The 22,773-nt window shown below is 40.4% G+C and overlaps 1 protein-coding gene across 1 annotated transcript in view; it reads right to left on the bottom strand.

Moving 5' to 3' along the window:
* The window catches only part of BRINP3 (BMP/retinoic acid inducible neural specific 3), a 201,163-nt gene that overhangs the window by 23,583 nt on the left and 154,807 nt on the right, over positions 1–22,773 (bottom strand). Inside the window, 1 exon segment of the mRNA XM_036387412.2 lies at positions 14,778–15,000. Coding sequence (XP_036243305.1) covers positions 14,778–15,000 — 223 coding nt within the window.

Genomic DNA, 22,773 nt, shown 5'->3' with positions numbered 1-22,773 from the left:
CTTTTTTAACACAAAGACATACATTAATTTTAATTAATGCAACAAATGCTGATGTCTGCTGTACTTTTATGTAACAGGAGAGGTTTGAGGCATGTTGAAGTTTTTCCTGTCATACGAGTAGGGCAGGAACTAATTATCTAAGAATCTGAATGACTAAAAAGCCACATAGGAAAATAATAAAAAAAATTTAAAACTTCGTGATTTTTATAACAAAAACCTGGAGAAAGTAAATTTTGTGGTAAATATAGTGGCAGTTTCGCAATGAGTGAAACAAAGCTTGCCTTTCTGTAAACGTTGTAATTACATTAATAATTTCTTGAGTTTTAAGCAAATAGATTCATTGCAAAGAGAAGGCGATTCTGGGTGGAATTCAGAGAAGGCTTTAGATTGGTTTGGGTCATCTTCTCATTTTAATATCTCAACTGTTGAGATAAGTCATTTATTAAAGATAATACAATAGAACTATGTTAGAAAATTAGCAAGTGTCCCCTTTTGTCTGGAGTGCCATTAGTTCTGCTCCTTGCAATAGGTAAGTCCTTTATTTTATACTCACCATCACCCATCATTTCAAAGATCAGTTTCGAGAAATCTGATCTAATCCTGACTGGGATAAATTCCTTACAAATTAATTGGAATTTATGCCTTCTGCAGCTGTGCTGTGTCATCTGCTGCTCGAGGAGAATTTTGTAGTGGTCTGTGCTTACCCATTTTAAACTGCTGCACTGATTGTATCTTGTTAATGTGTCCCAGAGTCCAAAATAAGGGATAAACAGACTCTGTGTTCTGAGTCAGCATTGCCTGCCTGGGATAGATCACAAGGGATCTCAGGATGAGATTTCCATGAGTTCCTCACATGAATTCTGGTGCCCTGTGGAAAACAACCCCTTCCTGCCATTTCCTGCAGAAGTGTGGGTTGAAGCCACAGCGCTCAGATATCTGGGGCATTTGATTTTCTCTTTGTCATTGGTAATTATGCAGATTTAGGATAAGGAGACAACTGTTTAATTCGAAAACACTGGTCAGGATGTAATGTGGAGGCAGGAACTTGATAGCAAGACAATTTCATCTTAATTTAAAAGGTTGTTTTAAGGCCCTGATCTCCTTCACTTTCTGGTGCAATAAAATTCATCTGCATCCTCTCAGCCTGAAGCTTTTTTGTTTCCTGCCTAAAAATTATTCTAAAATTCAGGGTTTTTTAAAAAGAATATTACTGATAACACAGTGCTTTATGTTCATTTTCTGAAGTATATTCATGGCACTTCTCCAAAAGGATAAAAACATGGGAAATTTGCATCAGTGTAGGTCTGTGCCTTTTGAACAGTGACAAAGGACAGGGAGGATGGAGCTGGAAGGTGCTTGGAGCAACCTGGTCTGGTGGAAGGCATCCTCTTCCCATGGAACTGGATGAGCTTTAAGCTCCTTTCTCACCCAAACAACCCAGGACTGAAGGATTCCTGTTTGTCAGAATTTCTGGGTGCACTGAGGGGCTCCACTGAGTTTGTAAGAAACCTGTCAGGGACGTAAATGTTCTGGCAACACAGAGCATGAGGTGAATGCATCAAGAGCAAAGCTTGTGTGCACACAGGACATGTCACACCACAGCCAGCAGAGAATAAAACCACTCTGGGTTTATTGTTTAGCATGGAGTTGCTCTCACCCTCCCAGCTGGGATCCTTCCCAGGGAAAGGTGACATTTGTTGGCAAGGCAGCGCAAGCCTGGGCCTGCTGCTGATTCCTGTCCCTCCAGGAGCACAGAGGGCTGGATGCTCCTGGGCTGTCTGCCTGGCTCCTCTCTGGGGGAATAAATTCCTTCCAAAACACAAGTCTTTACCAATCAGGATATAGCTACTACATGAGACACCAGTAATGAATTCTTAATTTTAATTTTTCAGAGGCTTCTTTATGTGTCTAAAAACAATAACTACTCTTGTATATATTTTCCCTAATGTTTTTATTCATAAATTACACTTGAAAGTATCCACAGTAATTATGCACAAACTGAATTCTTATCTAACACCTCAATCAGAAAAATTGAATGCTTCCTGACACTTTACCCTTCAACTTCTTTCTATCCACCTATTTTCCTCTTATCAAGATCATATGAGAGAATAAAGAGAATACATTACACCAAAAATCAACAAAATTTCAGTTTATAGAAGACATAATAGATTGTAAATAAGAAAGAGTAATTAAGTTTTAATAATTTTGAAGCTGACATATATGAGTTATTTCTTTCTTTGTGTTGCAAATGGAAAAACAGCCTAGCAGGAATCAGTCAGGTGAAACTTTGTACAAATCTTCTCATAAACTCGTGGAATGGTTTGGACTGGAAGGAACTTTAAACTTTACTCACTGCCACCCCTGCCATGGGCAGGGGCACCTTCCACTGTCCCAGGCTGCTCCAAGCCCCATCCAGCCTGGCCTTGGGCACTGCCAGGGATCCAGGGGCAGCCACAGCTGCTCTGGGCACCCTGTGCCAGGGCCTGCCCACCCTCACAGGGGAGAATTTATTTCTTTTATCTAATCTTCTTATATACTAGCCAGATACAGATCTTGCTCCCAGGAATATGGCTTTTGAAAGTCCATAACAATGGGGTTTGTGCATTCTGCATGTTAGAAGCCAAGGATTGATTTATAAATGTATAAAGAATGAAAGAGTACACATTGCACATTATAAACAAGTCAGATACACATTTACAGTACTTTACAAAGTATTTTTAAAAGTCAAAGGCTTGAAATTCCCATCATCTTCAGGACTGAAACTTCAAATTTATCTATTCAAAGCAACTCTATCTTCAAATTTATCTATTCAAAGCAACTCTATGTCCTCCTATAAGATGATCTGGGGCACAACCCTGAAGGTTAAAGAATGGTGTTTGATGCCCCTTGAGGAGATGGCACCTCACCTTGTGAGCAGTCTCGGAAAGTAAATTCAGTATGACTTATCCCAGGTGAGGAATATCAGACACTCACTAGTCTCTGTCCATTTCCATGTCTCACAGTTCTTCCACTTGCTTAACTAAGATTTTTTTTCTGATTCTGATCATGAAAAGCTCATTTTCAATGTTGACAGACCTGACCTGACAAGCACAGAGCTCGTTGTCAAATTGAGGCATCGGAGCAATGAAAGGCTTTGTCTGAAATATGGATATGCTTGAAAATATCCCCCACCCCACAAGTACAAGTCCAGCCTTCATCCCCCCTTTTCTCTGCACTTGTGTCAAAGCTTTCCAGTGCTTTGCATTAGCACCACCTCCCCACAGAGGAGAGGGATTTTTCCTTCAAACAGCACAGCCCAGAGAAGTGTTTATGTTCCAGCAGCTGGTGGCAGCCTGGGCTGGGACCCCTCTGTGACAAACACCCTGGCTGTCCCCAGGAAGGGACACAAGGGAAACAGAGAATGAGGGAGATCAGACATGGGCCAGGCTGGGTGACTGTGCTGGCTGTAGACTGAGGGAATTTGGTGGATCCACAGAGGATTCCTGACTACAAAATCACAGAAGACATTGAGTTGGAAGGGATCCAAAGGGATCATGGATCCAGACCCCTGTCCCAGCACAGACACCCCAACAATCCCACCCTGTGCATCCCTGGGAGCTTTGTCCAAACCCTCCTGGGGCTCTGGCAGCCTTGGGGCTGTGCCCATGCCCTGGGGAGCCTGGGCAGTGCCAGCACCCTCTGGGGAAGAGCCTTTCCCTGAGCTCCAGCCTGACCCTGCCCTGGCCCAGCTCCAGCCATTCCCTGGGCCCTGTCCCTGTCCCAGGGAGCAGAGATCAGTGTCTGTCCCTCCTGTCCCATTCCCAAGGAAGCTGTAACTGCACTGAGCTCTCCCCTCAGTCTCCTCCTCCCCAGGCTGAGCAGACCAAGTTCTCTCAGCTGCTCCTCACACGGCTTCACCTCGAGCCTCTTCACCATCCTCGTGCCTTCCTTTGGATGCTCTGCAACAGCTTTAGATATTCCTTATATTGTGGTGATGCTGAAGAAAAAGCTCATTTTTACTTAGTTTGTACATGTCTCACTTAATAACTCCTAGACGAGAAAAGATATGCCCTTATGGTAGATTTTATAACCTCCCTGTTCAAGTATGCTGTTATTACACAGCAAATCTGGACAACACTAAAACTTTCTGGACTTGGGACAGCCTGAAGCCCAGGGTGCTCCAAGATCCAATATCTCCCTCTGGTGTCCTTCCCTGACCTCCAGCTGCATTTGGGGAGTACATTGTCGTGCAGAAGGGGCTGGGGTGCTGTCCAGAGAGGCTCATAGCCACCCTGTCACATGCCATGGCTGCAAACACAGATGGTCACCAGGCCAGGGGCAAACAGGAGCTGCCAAGCCCAGAAATGTGTGCCAGCATCTATCCACATGTCAAGTAATTATTTTAAAGTGTAGACTTCCAAGCCTTGTGAGTCACCACAGTGCTGGCTCTGATGTTGTCTGTGCAAGTGATTCATGTGGATAGGTGATGAAGATGTCTTTAAATCTGGCCTGAGGAAAAGTCCTTTACAGCAGTTTGGTCACAGTAAAAGCCAAAAGGCCAAAAGCAAGATCTTCAGTACTGTGCACCTACACTGGGTATTAAACGTGCTGCATATTTTATAGCTGAAATTCTTTAGCAGCTTTTTCTTAACCCATGTTTTTCTTGATTTTTTTAACACCATATGTCTATAAAAATAAAATTTTATTTTAAGCACCTTGTGTTTAATTTTTTTTTCAAGTTTTCAGGTTGGTTGCATCAATTGAATTACAAAATTTGCCTGGGGAAAAAAAAAAGAGAAGTTTGGACCTTTGGCTTAGAAACAAAGAGATGTTTTGTTAGATGGAAGGGACAGAGGCAATTTGAAGTGGTAGCAAATTTTTTTTGCTACCAGTGTCAGCAGATCTGAAATAAATGAACATTCTAGAAACTGGTTCATGAGGGAGAAGAGGAAACTGAGCCCAGCTTTCCACTTTCTCAGAACTGGACCGTAGAGAGGAAATTCATGTTCAGAGTGTGTGATTTCAGTTCCTATCACCCTGTCACTCACAGAACTGAGCCCACAAGGCCCACTCTCCTTGAACAGATGATTTCCTTCAGTCATGTTCTGCTGTTGCACCTCTGAATAGTGGCTCCTTTGAAATGTTGCCTGAAAATCCAGCAGTCACAGCTAATGTGTGGACTTGTGATAACAAGTCACATCTGTTATGTCCTTTTAAAGTATGGGCTGTTTGCCATGTGGTCAGTGATTCAGTAATCATATTTTAGTGTTGCAAGTCTCAGAACAAGGTGTAACTCAGCACCCTGCAGTATTAAATCAGTATCATATCATTTATCATATATTCAATGTCATTAAATCATATATCTTCCTGCATTGGTGTAACACGTTTCATGTCAGATGAATCTTACTTTACATTCTGTGGCAAAATGTAAACTATGATTGCCAAAACACTGCTTTTAGGGGACAGTAGCACTGGTAAGTTGTTTGTAGTTGAAAAGGACAAAACATTGGTGTGGAAATGTGATTTCATTGCACATCTTGCACATATAGTGTTTCCAAAGCAGGAATATTCCTGCCCTGTGACATCAATATAAACCCTCTACTCAATTCACTGTCTGACACGGTGAAATGACTTCATTCTAATGTTGCTATTTATCAAAAATACCAAAAGTGGAGCTGAGGGGCAGCTGGAAAAATTTTGATGGGTAACAGGTGGTCAAGAGCAGCCTCTCTGAATGTGCAATAATGAGCTGCTCCATCAGAACCCCAGATCTCCTTGAGAGGAAAGGTGTTCCAAGGACAGGTGCCCTGTGTGTATACAGCTCCTGAACCATGTGTGAAAACACATCTGTACACAAGAGTTATCTCTGCTTCTCCTTGTTATCACACCTCTTATTTGCAGGGCTCCAGATCATATTTTCATGTCTGTCACGTTAGTTTTAAATAACTCTAATCCCCAATCCAATTAAAGGTATCACCTCCAAGCAGATCATTTTATTTCCTCTGAGAACAGATGCAGACTTAGTATTCGGGTTAGTAAAGCAGCCACTACCAAGCTGACCTTCCTTTTATCTCTCACACTTCATCTCATCACCTTCCTTGTCTGTGGCATGTGACTTTCAGATGTGCACTTAGTGTGTCACATCCAATCTAAATTTCCACTGGACAGGCATTCCTTGACATTAAAATTTGTAAATCCATTTTTGACTCCCATTAAAATTCGTAAAATTGAAACATTGATATTTTTTAATTGTTTTAAAACCATTAAAATTTGTAAATCCATTTTTGACATCCATTTGACTAAAGTGCAATATCTTAATTGAAGCAGATAAAATAAAAATCTTTTCTTTTTTTTTTATAAATATGCTAATAATGGCAACACATTTTTCTCAGAACCACTTTTGTTTAGAAACATCTCTGTGATCCTTGTCCTCTAGTAAAGATGTTCTGAAAGCAGACAAAATACTGTTTATTTAGCACTTAATATTCAGAAGAATCATTTATGTTAGACCCAGCCCATCTAGAGGAGCTTTTGCTGTGTTTCACTGCCTTTCTAAAACATCATTTTTTCTCTACTCACTGCTCACCTTCACTCCAGCAGCCTGCTAAGTGATGGATAATTAGATTTTTTCCCCTAACATCTAGTGCCACAAATGCTCTTTAAGAAGAAAAGTCTCTGTGTGATGCACAGAGAAACTTTCATATCTTGAACTCTGCGGTTCCAATATTCCTTGGTGGAATATTTTATTCCTTAGTAATGTTGTGCCCATGAATCAATTACACTTATAGCAAAGCAATCTCAAGTAGCTGATAAACAACTTTGGGATGTAAGGAGCTAATCCTGCATTACATCCTGAGGGAATTGGATTAACCTGCACTATCCCCTTTATTTCTTATGTATTTCATTCTGGAAAGTTCTGAAGGAAACAGATTTCCAGGCCTCAGTGTTCTGATGGACTGTGTTTACAGATGCTGTCAAAAAAAAATCTATTTTAAATCTGTTTTTCTGCCTATGGGCTGAAGAGAAGACCAAAACAAAAATCCCCTTCACCCAAGTGTTTTTAGAGTACTCAGACCTTGTTGTGCTTCTAGGGCATGTGAATATTTTGCTAAGTGAAATTCAAAAATAAGAGAGAAACAAGAAAATGCAAATTCATGTCTCTTCCTTCTTTCATAGCTGCATGTGGTGCATTTTGTGGGAAATTCCAGGAAAAAATCTGATTTTAAAAATTCTTTCTGAAACTCTTCTGTTTGATGTAGCCATGCACTGCCTCTAGTGATGAACTCCTTCTAAGCCTACATTAGCTTCAGAGTATGTTTCTTTAAAAAAAATAACTTTCATGGAGATAAGAACATGCTTCAAACATGAGGCTGCTTTCCTTCCAGAAATAGGGGGTTTCATATGTTAAAATATTTTTTAAAGTTATTAAGAAGTTTCATCTGTATTTGTCTTCAGTTTCTGTTACCAGAATAAGATCCTTTTAAAAAGTGGCTGAACTATTGATATAATTATCACCTTCACTTTAAATTATATGGTAATATTAAGCATCCAGTCTTTTCAAAAATTCAAATACTAACATTCTATTCAAAACACCACGCTTTTATGTGCACATGCCATACCTTGGTGTTCTAAAACTGAAATTCTTATTTACTTGAGATGCTGATAATCTTCATTTGCAGCTTATTGCACCAGGTTTCCATTTAGTTATTATGCAAGGAAGATGCAATTTTTTCCCACTGACTTATTACTGTATTTACATTACCTCTCTCTTTTCATATTTCTGTTTATATCTTTATTAAATCACAGATGGTGCTGATTAAATTAGACCTTTAAGTGATGCTTTTTCATTACGAAATTATTTAAAGTGCATACAGATAAGGTTCATACCTACAATAATGTCCTGTACTGAGTGTACTCACTTAAAAGGATGATTAGTGAAGGATCCCATTTGAATGACACAAAAGGAATGAAACCAAGTTATAAACTGGCACTTCTGAAGGAAGAAATGAAAGCTTCCCCTCTCTTCCATCTCTTTCACAAGTGGTTGGATATTAAAGCAAATCAGAGGAAATAATTGCTGTCCTTCTTTAAAAGTGTTTGGGAAAGGGAAGATTCTTCTTCTCCACCCAGACAGTTAATATTTCTTTTAATGCTCCCAAGCACAGAGGTTCCAGTCCTCTCCCTTTGGTTCCATGGTTTGGGTGGATGTGAGTGCCAGCACACCCCTAGCTCTGGTTCACACCAGGGGTTTCACTGCCAGCAATTCAAAGGTAGAATCAGGTCTTCTGTTCCTGGGATGTTCAGTTTCTCAGCACAGTCATTGCATTTGGAATTAAACCTGACTGCTGTGTCCACCAAAACAGAAAGAAAATCCATTTTCCCTCCCCAGAACACAACTGTATGACCACACCTTTGCTTGCTGTTTCACCTCTTACATGTGAGCTGCAGTGGCCAAGTGCAGTACAGTTGATATTTACTAATTCCCATTTACTAATTCCCTCCACTAATTTTTTTCTTTGACAAATGAAAAGGTTCAAATGAAAAGGTTCAGCCTGAAGGTGATGTTGGAGTGAGAGATGGCTCACAGATGTCACCCTCCAGTGGGGTTGTGAGCCAGCAGGCTCAGCCTAAGCCTGTGAGGAAACTTGCCCTCACCCAGTGAGTAGGACATCACTTTCTGACCTCATTTGAGGAAGATGCTGCTGGAATCCAGAGCTTGGACTAAATGCCAAGTTTAGTCCTTTTCTCAGGGTGGATGCACTCCACAACAAATCCTCTCCAAAGATTAACCATCACTCCTCACAGCTCATACCCCTAACCCAGAAATGCACCAGATGAGCTCAGGGCACATACGTGTTTTACACCTTAGCTTGATTCCTGCAAACCAAATGTGCTGTGCTCCTTGTGCTGTCCAACCATCCTCCCATCTGTATTTTACACCTCCTGCTGATTCCTGCAAAGCAAAATGCACTGTGCCATCTCCCAACCACATTCATACAAAGCAAAATATACTGTGCTATCTCTCAACTGTAGTGGGATGGAATATAAGAAAATAAAGATAGCGTAGAAAGTAATCTCACCCCTAAGGAGTTTCAGCTGGGCCAATTATCAAAGATTAGGAACAGGCCTGACTTTAACAGGCCACAGCTGTACCCAATGAGAAGAAGAGAGCTATAGAAGAGTGGGGTGGGTGGGTGAGAAGGGAACTGGAGTTAGTGGCTGCTTTGGGAAGAAGAGTCAGTGCTCTGAGGAGCTGCCCATAAGAAACACCAAGGAGGTATGGAACTTTTGTGATAAGGAGACAATAATATGGAACCCCTATATATGCTATAACATTACAACACTCAACAACATTTCTGCAAAGCAAAGTGCACTGTGCTATCTCCCAACGATATTTTCCTGCATGGAGGCTGCAGCAGGAGCTGGCCCTCAGGTAGGATAGCAATTGCTGCATGCAGGGGTCTCTGCCCAAGGGAACACAAGAATAGTCCATGTTTTTAAGGCTGAGGTGTCAGTGCAATGAGAACATACTGGAAATAATCACTTCAGCCTCTTGAGGCAGCAGAGCCTGAAATTCATGGAGGGAGACGCTCACCTGGTAGTACCACTCTGAGGAACACATTTCTTTTTCAGAGTGCATTGTTTTTAATCTTTTCTCTTTATCTCTTGAAATTGAATGTTTTATTAGCCCATCCTTTACACACAACATGGGTGCAGATTGCCTACACAGAAACTTCTTTGGTTTTGTATTTTAGTTGGTATTTTTTTTTGCTGAACTCAGACAACCAGGAAATACTCCACTGATTACAGACTGATTGATTAATTGAGGTGAATTTTAAAAGTTACACTTGGCAGTGCCACAATGGAAATCTAAGGGTGTTTGATGTATCTTAGCATGATCTGACTTTCAGGAAAAGGACCGAACATCTTTTTCATGCTAATGAAAGCAAGCTTAAAAGCTGGGCAGAACATCTGGAACATGAAAAGATTTGCAGTGAACAGAATAAAATAAAAGTTGTAATCCTGGGCCCACCCCCACTGTACACAAAAGTCGTACAGTAAATTGTTCTGACCCTGAGTGCAAACTGAAAAAAAAACTATTTGTACTTTATTCTAGCAGAAGAATAGAAACTATGTCCAAAAAGGAGACATGGAAATTTAGTTTCTTTAACCTGCAAGTTAATTGAGTCTTTTTTTGCTGTGAACAATGATGTTAGAAGAGGATTCAATGGTATTTTGGTTTCAGGACTAGAAAATTAAAATATTAATGTAATTTAGTATTATGATTACTAAGTGGCTTGGTCTTCAGGAAATATGAAAGAAATTGCAAGCAATTCTGTGTAACTCATTAATTAAGTCCCATTTAAAACAATCAGGCAATGATTTGTTTCATGTTCAGGAAAGAAATCTTGTAGCTAGAGAAAAGAGATGATTTTTTTCAGTAATTAATGATAACCTTGACCGTATGCAGGAGCTCCTTCAGGCGTGACCAAATGATTTCTGGCAGACTGCATTGATAAATCCCTATAAAACTCCAGTCTCAGAGAAAGTTTTCATGAATTACATTAAACTTTGAGGACATACCTCCCAGTTTCATGGAAAACCAACCCTCATTCTCGAGATATCCCTTGAAAAATCCTTTTTACATATATTCTATTGATTAGTGAAATTCAGTGTAAAACTAAACATTAGCGGAGCTGGTTTTACTCACTGCCAACACCATGACCTTTATTAAAAGTTGAAGCATTGCCTCTTTAATCTGTATCTGAGAGAATACCTGCCCAAAACTAATAAAAATAGTATTTCTATCTCCATTAACTCAAACTAATTTCTCTTTCCAAAATAAAATTCACCCAATAGCAGAGCCCAAACACTAACCTGAAGGAGTTGTTTGGAAAGCCATGGAAAAAATGGCATTTTGTTCCAATTCTCCTTCTTGTTTGTTTGAAGCCTAGACAGTGCATGGCACACAGAGTCATAACAGACTGGCTTAGGCTGAAAGAGACCTTAAAGATCACAAAGATGTTTTTCTGGCTTTTATTTCTATCTTCTCTTGAACACAAAAAAAATTGTACTGGGGTTTGGTTCTCTTATTCCCCTCACTGTCTGCTGAAATGTTTGATGTTACAGCCTGAGCAATGGGTTCCTATTTCTCCATGGCATTACTCAGGTATTCTTTCTACACTGACATTCACTTACCTGTTGGCAAGTATCAAAAATTCAGTATTTCATCTGGATTGGGTATATTCTCATCACAAGGAATATCTGAAAACTATTCTGTCAAGGTCCTGTTTTCTTTCTCACCATTGGTCTTTTCACCACTGATATTCTTTTATCCAATACTTTATCTTGATCTATCAGATTTTTTTAAATCAGCTTGGACATTAAACCAGTTTCTTTTGACCTTTTTCCCCTTACTTCTTATTTTAAAGCTCTACTTATCAGCCTTAAAGGCCTGGATGTCAGAAGGCAATTTTCCCAGATAGTCAGATGGAATCCAACCTTTAAAAATTGTCTCTTTTAGCAAATGTATCCCACTGGCAAAGTATTCCCAAGCCTGCTTTAACACTGATATTTGAGTCATCTGTTGCTCATCACTACATCATACGCCCTATCTCCCTCTGTAGTGACAAGAAAAAATTTCAGAGTAGTCACTAAAATGAGACATAATTAACTCAAAAGTAAGTGATGTTATTTCTGAGTTTGAGATGCAGTGCAAAATCAAACTGCTGTGAAAGTTTGGTGCAACTCCCTGTAGAACAGGCAGACAGATTGCTGGTAACATTTACTGTCACAGAATCATGGAATACCTTCAGGTTGGAGGGGATTTCAAGCATCATTTGGTCCAACATTTTTGGTAAAAGCATGGCCTTGAAAAGTCGGTCCAGCACCCTGTCCTGCTGCATTTTAAAATTGTCCAGCACTGGGGAGCTCCTTGCTTCCCTGGAGAGGTCATTCCAGTGACTGATTGCTCTCATTGTGAAATATTTTCCTCTTGTGTCCACTCAGAATCTCCCCAGCAGTACCTTGCACCCATTTCCTCTCATCTTTTCCATGTGACTCCTTGCAAAAAGGGAGCCTCCATCTTCTTTGTGTCCCTCTTTAAATATGGAACATGGAAATAATTCTTTTCTCACAGTCTCTTATCCTTTCCTAATGGGGCAGCTTCTTCTTCTAGGATCATCTTTGTGGCCCTTGTCTGGACCTTTCCCTGCCTGTCAACATCTTTTTGGCACAGTGTCACATCTTTATATTGAAAAAGAAATCATGAAGTTGCAAGTTCTGCATTGAAATAAAAAAATCCTTTATATGACAAGAAAGATGTGTTTTGATCAATCCTTGCAATTTTACATATCTCACTTCATCTTTATCACTGCCATTATCTATGGCAACCAAATGTTGCTCCAAAGCCCTACAGAGGTTATTTTAGAAGACCCAATTATTTTAAATTATTTGAATCTCTTATATTCAGCTTTGGTGGGGGGAGAAGTGAGTCTGGACTGTTTCTTGTGTTTTAAGAAGCTCTGGGCTCCTGCAGAAGTCGTTCATGGTGAATTATCTCTTTGCAGGTTGCTCATTCAGGTCATGGCCAAGACAAACCCGAGAGGATGCGAGGCTCTGCAGTGATTACATAACCTCTCTTGGCAGAATGTTTTCTAATCATGAAATGACCCCACGAGTGAATTTTTGGTTTCAACTAACAGATCACAGCACAAAGCACAATATGTAGAAGAAAGGGAGCGTGAAAGCTACAAGCACAGCCTCCTGAAAGAAGCGGGAGGGCCACTGACAGGCAAAGAGGAATTGATGGTGCTTGAGCTTGCAACAGCAGAGTGGAAAGCAGAGGAGTGTAAAGTATCCCTGGCAGTTCTGGAACACTGAACCTAAACTAGATTTCTTTAAAATCAATGGAGAAACGTGCTAAATGCAGGAGTCACTGGACTGTCCCACAATGCTTGTGCTCAGAAGAACAATGTCCTTAAAAGCTCATTCATTTCAGATTTACTGTAGTGTCACTGCACTAATTTCAACAAAGCAATTTTCGACCAGGAATCAAGTATACCCACTTTATGCTAATGTAGATTTGATTAGCTGGCTTTCAGGATCTCTCTCTGTTTCTAGGAAGGACTGAAACTCTTCTATTTTCTTTCCTCAGGCATCCTTTGCAATCTAATTCATATTTGACAAACAAGACGAGAAATCAATTGTGTGTAGTATACATTGTATAATGACCCACAAAGTTCCTAAAACAGTTTTGCCTGCTCCAGAGCAGTTATTCAGGATTCTGTACACAATTCTTTGGCACTGTTACACCTGGCCAAGTGCCATGGAAAACATGGCTCTGTAAAACAGGCAAACCAAATGGGATGATGAATCTGTGCTCATGTCACATCTAAATTGCCTCCTATCCTACATAGTCACAAACAAATCAGGATTTATTTTGACCTTTCCCATTGTATTTAGGAAAACAGGAACAGAGTGATATTGCAAACTGGGATTGTTCAACTCCTACAAACACAAGGACTGCACCCTGTGCCTGTACCATTCCCACATCCACAACCTTGAGATTTTAGTGCCACGTTTGGATTTCTCAGGATTTCATAGAATGTTCCTTACTGTCTCAGGTTTAGCTGAGGGTGTGTGCTCTATCCCCATCTGTCAGAGGTGGGGCAGTTCTCCTCTGTTCATTGGGCAGTTTTCTTTATCTCTCCCACAGCCAATCCTCCCTCCAGGAGATCTCTGCTGTTCATGGGCCATTAATTATTAATTATCTTCTGTTGATGGGCCATTAATTATTAATTATCTTCTGTCCATGGCCACTGAGTGTCCCTGCAGGGCTGATCCAATCCCATCATCCCATGGGGAGATGCTCCGCCCAGGGGAGGAGCCAAGCATTCCTACCTGGATCCAATCTGAGCTTTGGGACAGCCCAGCAGCCTTTGCCCAGTGCATTGCCAGAGGAGCAGCTTCTGCTGCCCTGCATTGCCAGAGGGAGCCCAGGCCCATCTCCAGCAGCCCTGGAGCTGCAGAGGAAAACTCCCCCCTTGTGCAGGATCCCTGCTCCAGCAGAGCCACAGCTGGCACTGCAGGAGGGCTGAGCCCCCGTGGGATGGGACTTGTGATAGATGAGTAATGGGATGATTGACTCTCACAATTAATGGACAAATATCATGTATATAGATTAAGAAAAGTTTGTAGATTTATAGTTATGTTGGTTATCAAGGGACAAGGGGAGTTGGGACATCTGGGAGCGCTGGCTTGTTACTGTGGTGACATCTGACTGTCAATGAGGATTTGAGGAGGAGATCTCCACCACCGGACAGCAAAGAGGTTGATGGGCAGAACTTTGGGAGGGGTTAAAGGGTTAAAAAGGGTAACACCTCCATTGTGAGGGGGCTGAGCACATGGCAGGGAGAATCTTCTTCCTCCCAGCGCCATAACCTTTTTTCTTTATTCAGTCTTCTGTTGTATTTTTTATAAGGCTCAATAAACCTTCCTCAACTATGAAAAGTGAGTAGCTATTTCTCACAGACTGCTGCCACCACCCTGACCCACAGGGTGTCAGGCCCTATTCCGACTCTACCAGTGGTTGTTTTTTTTTCCTTTGTTTGTACTATTGCATTTGTATTTTTAATTTTCCTAGTACAGAACTGTTATTCTTATTCCCATATTTTTGCCTGAGAGCTTTTTAATTTCAAAATAATAATAATTCAGAGGGAGTGGGTTTATATTTTCCCTTTCAGGGGAGGTTCCTGCCCTCCTTAGCAGTCACCTCTCTTTTCAAACGAGGCACTTACCTCTGCCTTGGCATGCGGATGAGGGGCTGCTTGTGGCACCTCTTGCTGAGGCTGAAGAGTTTGTGCACCGTTCTCTGGGCCTTGAGGAAGAGTTGCTTCATGCTGCTCTCCAGCTGCTCGTAGCGGCGTTGGAAATTAGAATCCATTGTCCACAAATGCATCACAGCAGATGTGTTCAGGAAATAATTCATAGGCAGCCTCTTCATAAATAATTTGAATTCATCTGAAAAAAAAAAAATAATTAATAGTCTTTAATTATGTGGCGATGTTATTCTTGCAGCAGAAATTAACTTTTAATTTGTTTTTTTCTCGAACCAATTTTCGTAAACTCAATCTTTTGAAATTTTAAAATTGAGCATTTTAGCTATTTCAAACTAGAAAGGTGACTACATTTTTATTGGTAATATTAGAATAAAGCCAGCAAAATCCAATATTTATATAATTTTAAAATTAATATTAAAGCAAATACAAGCTTTGTCCTTATTTCTCAACCTGGGTAATATGAAGATTAAATAAGAATCAGAGTTTCTTACCTTCAAATCTGGGATCTGAAAGCAAATGTGCATTTAATGATCAATGTTTATTGACTCATTTGAAGAACATCAGAAACTGTCTTAAAAGAAGTATATTCCAATACTTAGGACATGCAAGTAAATGTCATTTTACAGGCCATTGCTCTTATATATATGTTATTTCACCCGACACAAGCCATTAAATTAGACTTTCATAACTATTTACAATTAAAATGGAGCCTTTCAAAGCATTTTATGGTACTTCAAAATTTTATGACACTTCAAAAATGTTCCCATAACTTCTTTTTTGTCTCTAAAGTGGTGGAAAGGAGTTCTTCAATCACAAGGTCACATTGTTACTGTAACATGCCATGCTTTGTGACTTGTTCTGGTAGCTCAGTCCACAAAAGATATGTAGACAGAATCTTATTAACAGAGTTTTATGAATTAAGGAGTCTGTTTCCATAAGTAGAATGATGTATAACTTCTGAACCTAAATAAACTACCATTAAAAGGGCTCCAAATACTGGGTAAATATGTGAGAGTGAGTGGCACACTTGAATGCACATGTTTATCCTTTTTCTTTCTTGTTTTTGTATATCAGTATGTTTCCCTGCCTGCCCTTCTGCCTGCTGCCATCCTCCCACCCTTCACAATCCTTTTTTTCTTTCAGCTTGTTCCTGCAATGAAGTTACTCATCCCACAGTTTGGCTTTCACCCTGCCAGATGCTCCTTTTGGATGGTTTATATTTCAGCAGACTATGTGCAAGCAAAGATCCTGCTGCCTGAAGTACCCTCCCTCCTCAAACAAAAATAATCATAATATTTAACATGGGTGTCATTTTGGGTTGCTCATGGGAGATTGGGGAAAATGTCCACTCACATCAAAGAATACACCATTAACATCCTTGTTATCAAGTCTTTTGGTTACATTTAATTTAGGTTTTTTAACATTTCTACACAAAGCAGGAAAAATATTTTCTTTTTCATGGATGGAGAAAAAAAAGATCTTTTGTAAATAAGCTGTAGTGACCCTTGAGCACATCCTGAAGGACACAGGGCAGTGATGGACTACAACAGTCCCACTTCAGCAGAGTATTTTCTGTGATGGGTGATGACTCATAACAAAACAAAACACATTGAAAGATCTTCTTGAAGGTAGAAAATTAAAATCAAGGGGCACATATGATGATTTTATGTTTAACAAAATGTTTTTAATCATTCCTGTGGGAATGTGTTGTTCATTTTGCCCTCATGCCTTTGTCTTTGCACAGCCCCTGTGCTGTCCTTAGGGCATGAGGGAAAGGAACTGTTTCTTTATCTTATCAACTATTTGGAGCCTTTTATCTTTTGCTCTTTCCCTTCCTTAATTTTGTCTAAGCTGGTTTTTATCGTCTGTCTGGCAGGAATGTCCATTCCTGGGTGTACAGCTAACAATTTGAATTAATGGGAATATTTAATAAATTCTACATTACCACATGAGTATCTCTGTGAATCTTAGTGTAGTTTTGGGATAGATATGTTTTCTCCTTCCCAAGTGATAATTATTCCTACCTTAGAGAATAATTTGGGTCAGAAGGGACATTTAGTCCAACCCCCACTGCAATGACAGATACCTTCTCTAGATTAGCTTGCTCAGAGCTCAGTTCAATCTTTACCAACTTCTAATTCCTTGTTGGAAATGCCATAACTTTCTTTTTTAGTTTTAAGCAACTTTAGTCATGGGTTTTGCCAAGGGGGAGGGGACCTGGGCTCTGTTGTTGTTTTAATCTTTAAACCACCAAGGCTTTGGGTCAGGCTGGGCAGGGCCTGATAAGCTTCAACAAACAAAAAGGGACTTTTGGAGGTGTGGGATTTTAAATTTTACATGCTGGGAATCTAGAAGGTATGGAAGAGGTAATCAGATATTAATTAGACATTAATCTGATGACGATCTCCCTGGGGACAGGCAGACAGTTGGAGACACCCTCTCTGAGAGAAGAATGCTAAGGGAACCCCAGAGCTGGACCAAATGAGCATGAAAGGCAAAGGGATCAATATCCAATAGAAGATCACACACTAACTAATGAAAAGAATTGTGCAATGTAGAACCAAATAATTCTTTGCTTTCTACAAGTGTATAGAATGTGCAAAGTCTCATAATGGACGTGTGTAGTTGGAATGATTTCCAGTGCGCATCCTCCTGGCCAGAATAAAGGAATGACTGACTCACTGGCAGCTCAAAGACAGTGCCAGGGAGTTTTGTTCCTTCCTGAGCTCAGTGACATCCTCACACTGCCCTTCCCAGCCCTCAGTCCCTCCCAGGTCTGCACAGAAGGTGTGCCAGAAGGTTGTGTCTGCCTTGTCCCATTGGCTTGGTAAAGCCTTCCAAGTCTAAACACTTAAGAATATTAAAAATGGTCATTTAAACAAAAAAAGTAATAGGAAGTAAGGTTAACTGAGCTGATACAAAGCAAATCCTTTTGCAGCTTGTAAAAACCAGATAAATTCTGCCAGATTTAGAGAAATGAGGATATATATGTATATAAACACATACTCTGGCACATTTGGGGGGATGAGATCCCAAAGCCACATTATTGACTACCTACTTAATTCCTAATGTCTCTTTTCCCTTCTGTTCCTCTGAGGCACTGGTAAAGCTCTTTAAAATGGGCTTGATGAAGCCAAAACAAAGGCAACTCCCTGAGGAAACAACAGGCTCAGAAGATGCTTTTCAGCCCTCACATTGCTCTAACCATGTATTTAAGGAATGTTGTCACTTTGCTGTCCTCTGCTCGATGGCACTAATCTCTACAGCTAACAACTGCTCCATGCAGTGTTTGGAAGTGATAAGGAAGGTTTACACTCCTCAACTTGCAATGCAACAGCATTTCTAATCAGAAAATGGTTTTTTCTCCCTGTAATAAACATCATCTTTGACTACCCTTGTGCCCTGTCTGATCCTGCTAATGAGCTCCATAATGCAGGTGAAGGAGAGACAGAGATAAAATGAGCATGGTTACACAGTGCCTGCTGCATAAAAAAAATAAAAAAATAAAAAAAAAAGAAGATAATGTGCCCATATCTTAAACAGACACATTTCATGATCTGTGAAACTACAACATGAACTCCTAACACTGAGAGATGATTAAACTATTACACTCTAATCAACACACGGTGCCAGCCATTCCTGAGGATTAACAGCCAGTATTACAGTCCCAGGGGCCATAGAAATTGATACTTTAATTCATAAAATCAGGGAATATCCTGAGCTGGGAAGGACCCACATGGATCATTGAGTCCAACCCCTGGCCCTGCACAGGACAACCCAAAAAAACAGACTATGATTCTTGATACCACATAAAATCTGATTACAGCATTTTCTTTTTTATTTTTATGTGGGTAGCACATGCAATATGATTTTATATATTCTTAACTAATTGCAAATAAGGTAAAAAAGGTAAAACATTATATGCAGTGATGGGTCAAGCAAGTTCATTTTCTGGCTGGTTGTGTCTCTTTTCACTTCTCCTTTCTGCCAGTAAATCTTCCTTGTGTCAACAGTGCCTGGAGATGGAAATGGCATCCCATATTTCAGTGGGAAAGAATAAATGAGAAATATCATAATGGGAGCAAACATTCCTGCTGAAATCAGGTGAATATCAGACATATTTAGGCTGTGAGAAATACCTAGAGCTGCAGAGATGTAAATTGGATCCTCAGTGTTGTTTGGTGTCAGAGCAGGGCTCAGGGCTGGGTGCAGTGGTTTCCACTCTGCAGGCAAAGCTGGCAAAGGCCAGAAAAATCCAGGAAACCTCACCCAAGGACCTGGCAGTGCTCTGCTACAAGGGAAAAAGGTGCCATGCTTTATGCCTGCTTTACTTTTGAAGGAGTTTTGAATGAGTTAGAGATGGGGCTTCTGAGTTGTTTTTGATGATGCAGTTTATTTTCTTATTTTTTACATTATTAGGAAGGATGAGTTTGGCTCACATCATTATAACATGGTTCAGAAGGTCACAAAACTCCTAGTTACAAGACTTTTTAAGGATTTGTGGACTAATAAAACACTGCTAGCAAAGATATTCATGTTTTTGACCTAATCTTTAAATATTTCCTCTTATGGATTTATGTTACAGTGTAAGCTTTCATAGATAATTATATTATGACACACAAACCTACAGTACTGCATTCTAAACTCCTTGTTTACCTCTGTAACTACTTTTATTTCTATATCTTAAACTCTAAAACTCTAAACTTTCTTTTATTTAGCTTAACATGACTCTGCTTTAAACTATAAACCCACATTCTTGCTTCTGGCACCTGAGTTTGGAAGCCTTTCCCAAGGTCTCAGATCAAATACTGTGTTTAATTCTAAGCTTTGGCTTAGAGGCCCAAAGTTCTGAGAGTTCCTTGCATTTCAGATTCCAGCACCTGCTCTCTGTTGGAAGAGAGCAGGAGCCCTGATATACTGTGAATATTTTGATTTTTCCTGCTATTTTGCTACAAGACTATCCCACCTACACAGCACACTTCTGATTTTGTTTGTTTCAGTGGTTTGTGGAACTTCTCCAAGCTGCCAAAATGTCCTGGGTTGGCTTGTTTCCTAAGATCCCTTGTGGAGGGACCCTTGGAAGTCAATGGATTTAGAACACCAGATTATTAAAGGTGCTGCAGGCTGACATCTGACAGCAATGTCACGTCGGAAATACAAAAATACCAAATTTTACCACTGCACTTTTGTCTCCTATTTCCTTTAGAGCAAACAGAGCAAGTCCAGGACTGAGCTTTGAAACTGTCATTCCTGAAATTTCCTTTTAAATCATACAGGCACTGTTTCCCCAGTCGGTGTAACAGGGATTAGCTCAGGACCAAGGACTTTGGAGCAATTTCCTCCTCACAGCCCAGGTTTGCTCTGCTCAAGGGCAGGGAAGAGCCTGAGCCTCTGCAGTCAGGCCAGCAGGAGCAGGGGATCAAACAGCAGCTCCTTTGAGCTATGGCTTGTGTTTAGGGAGGTCTCAGAGATGTGTTTATAGAGCACCAGAACTCCTAAATAAGTAGAAAAATTCAAATTTGACATGGATTTCTATCAAAGGAAAGAGAATACTGGTTGTTTTTTGGGTTTGTTTTGTTTTTGTTTTTGTTTTTTCTGCTGATTCTTACTATGGCTGAAATCGATGACAACATACATGTGACAATAATTGAGGTGAAAACCTACTTAAAATTTTGGACAACAAAAAGCACAGTTTGAAAAGAATCTGCATTTGGTGATATGCTAAGGAAAAAATTGTTTCATAGCCACAAGAAATTTCAGCCACCTTCTCTCAGTCTCCAGAAATGGCAGTTTCTGGGGAGATGTCATTCCATCAAGCATTATTCTGTTGTTTAATTTAATGTCATATTTTCTGATGAGCCATTTTATCCCAAGTGAAATAATATAATCTTATGGAAACAAAACTTTTAGCATTGGAAATTTTTTTGTTGTTATGTCAACTTGATGGTGCTTCAGTAAATATATAATCCTATCTAATTGTGGATTACATCATCTACCCAAAATCAATTTTAATTTTTTTAACACTATTCAGACCCTAAAAAAGCAATTATGTTTTCTGGGCAAAAGCAGCCTGACAATAACTGAAAAAATGTAAGAATCTTTTGTTAACTGAAACATACTATTCACAATTTTATATAGTCTCTATGTATTTTCTAATATTAATAAGGATTTGGGTTTTAGGGGTTTTTTTTCATTTAACAAAGTTCAGTAAAAATATGCATATAGGAGAAAACCCCTTTTTTGACATTATCATGTCAAAATCTACCATTAGAGAGCAATTGTAATGGGCTGTTTTGTCATTTCTCTAAATGAGGCTCTAAGGAAACATTTTTCTCCCTTAAAAATCTTTACATCAGTCATTTGTACACACATCCTCTTTTTTAGCCAAGTTCTTTAACTTGCTCTAGAGGTATCAAAATTCTGCCATCACAGTCTAGAAGTGAGTAATACCTCATGCAAAAACTGTTCTGCTTTGGCTCTGACAAAATGTTACAGTGGGATTAAGGCAAACTAACAAAAACCAAGTTGTTTTTACCATATTGAGGGTGTGATGAGTCTGAACAAGCAATGATATGGACTGATGTGCTGCTCCAAGCCAGAGTGCTCCAGACAGCTTCAAAATTAGCTTTATGTTCTCCCCTGCATTTCATCTTTTCTCACTCTCATGATAATAAATGCAAATGCTCGCTCCTCTGCACAAAGCGCTGCTTCTTTTGGAAGCCAGCTCCCTTCTTAAACCAGAATTCTGGGATCAGATGTTTAAGTCAGACTTGTTATTTCCTTGGGCAGTGTGTAGTCCAAGGAGAGATGATCCTGTGCTTCCAGCATGTCAACTCTGACATCAGATTAACTTGCTCAGACCTTGGTCCAGTCAGGATTTGGAATCTGCTGCAGTCAAGGCTCAAGTGCCTTCATGGAGAACAAATTTCTCCACATCCCCAGTGTGAATCTGTCGTTTCACTTGATGCCTGTTGTCTCTGCCCACAGAGCCTGGGTCTTGTTCCCCTCCCAGCACACAAGGTGGCTGCTCTGAGTTCTCTGAGGTCTCCATGCCCAAGGCTGACCAATCTCTCCTCTGAGGGCAGCTTCTCCAGCTCCCACCACTCTGAGGACATCCCTGACCACACTCCAGCTTCCTGGTGTCTTTCCTGTACTGTGGAGCCCCAAACTGGATGCAGCACCTGAACATAGTCCAAAAAGCACTGAGGCTAATCCCCTCCTTGATCTCCTGTCCCTCCTCTGTAGCACCCACAATGTGGCCTTGGTTCTATAGGCCTCTTCCTCCTCTGCCCCAGGAACCTTCCTGCATCTTCCTGCCCCAGCTGATGGATGCTCTGCTTTCCAGAGCAGGATTTTTCCTTTTGATTTGTTGAACTTCAGCAGGTCCCTGTTGTCCTGATCCCCAGCTTGTCCAGCCCTGACCCTCAAGATTTCTGCCTCACTCCTTCAAACTGGCAACATCTGCAAACCTGATGAGAGGGCTTCTCCAAGTCATTGCTGAAGAAAGTAAAGAGAACAAGTCCTGGGACAGACCCTGGCTGTATTGAACTTGCCACCACTTTTCAGATAGGATTTGTTCCTTTTCCTCACAGGCCTGAGCCCTGTGTGACTCCTGATGGATGCCAGCTGTGCCATTCCCCCTCTGAGCATCATCCCATCCATGAGATGATATTCCAGAAATATGTGCCTGTAATAATGGCTTTCCAGATTACTACTCAACAGACAAAAATCTACTTAAGGAACTCACAACTTTACATTAAATTAAAAAAAAAAAAATCAGCTGCAGTTTTAGTTCATTCCTGTGGTGTTTTTCCTTCAAAGTAACCTGTCTCCTTGTCTCTGCTAATCATTTGCCTACACCTGGTTTTAATGGGACTGCAGCCTTCCTTTGGCACAATTCCTTCTCACAGCAAGCCAAAATAAACAGATAATATTGCATAAGGGAAAGCAGTGA

Source organism: Molothrus ater, chromosome 9 (genome assembly GCF_012460135.2).
Source record: "Molothrus ater isolate BHLD 08-10-18 breed brown headed cowbird chromosome 9, BPBGC_Mater_1.1, whole genome shotgun sequence".
In the NCBI taxonomy this organism is placed as follows: Eukaryota; Metazoa; Chordata; class Aves; order Passeriformes; family Icteridae; genus Molothrus; species Molothrus ater.
The sequence above is the reverse complement of the archived record's forward strand: the minus strand, read 5'-3'. Positions and strand labels throughout refer to the sequence as shown.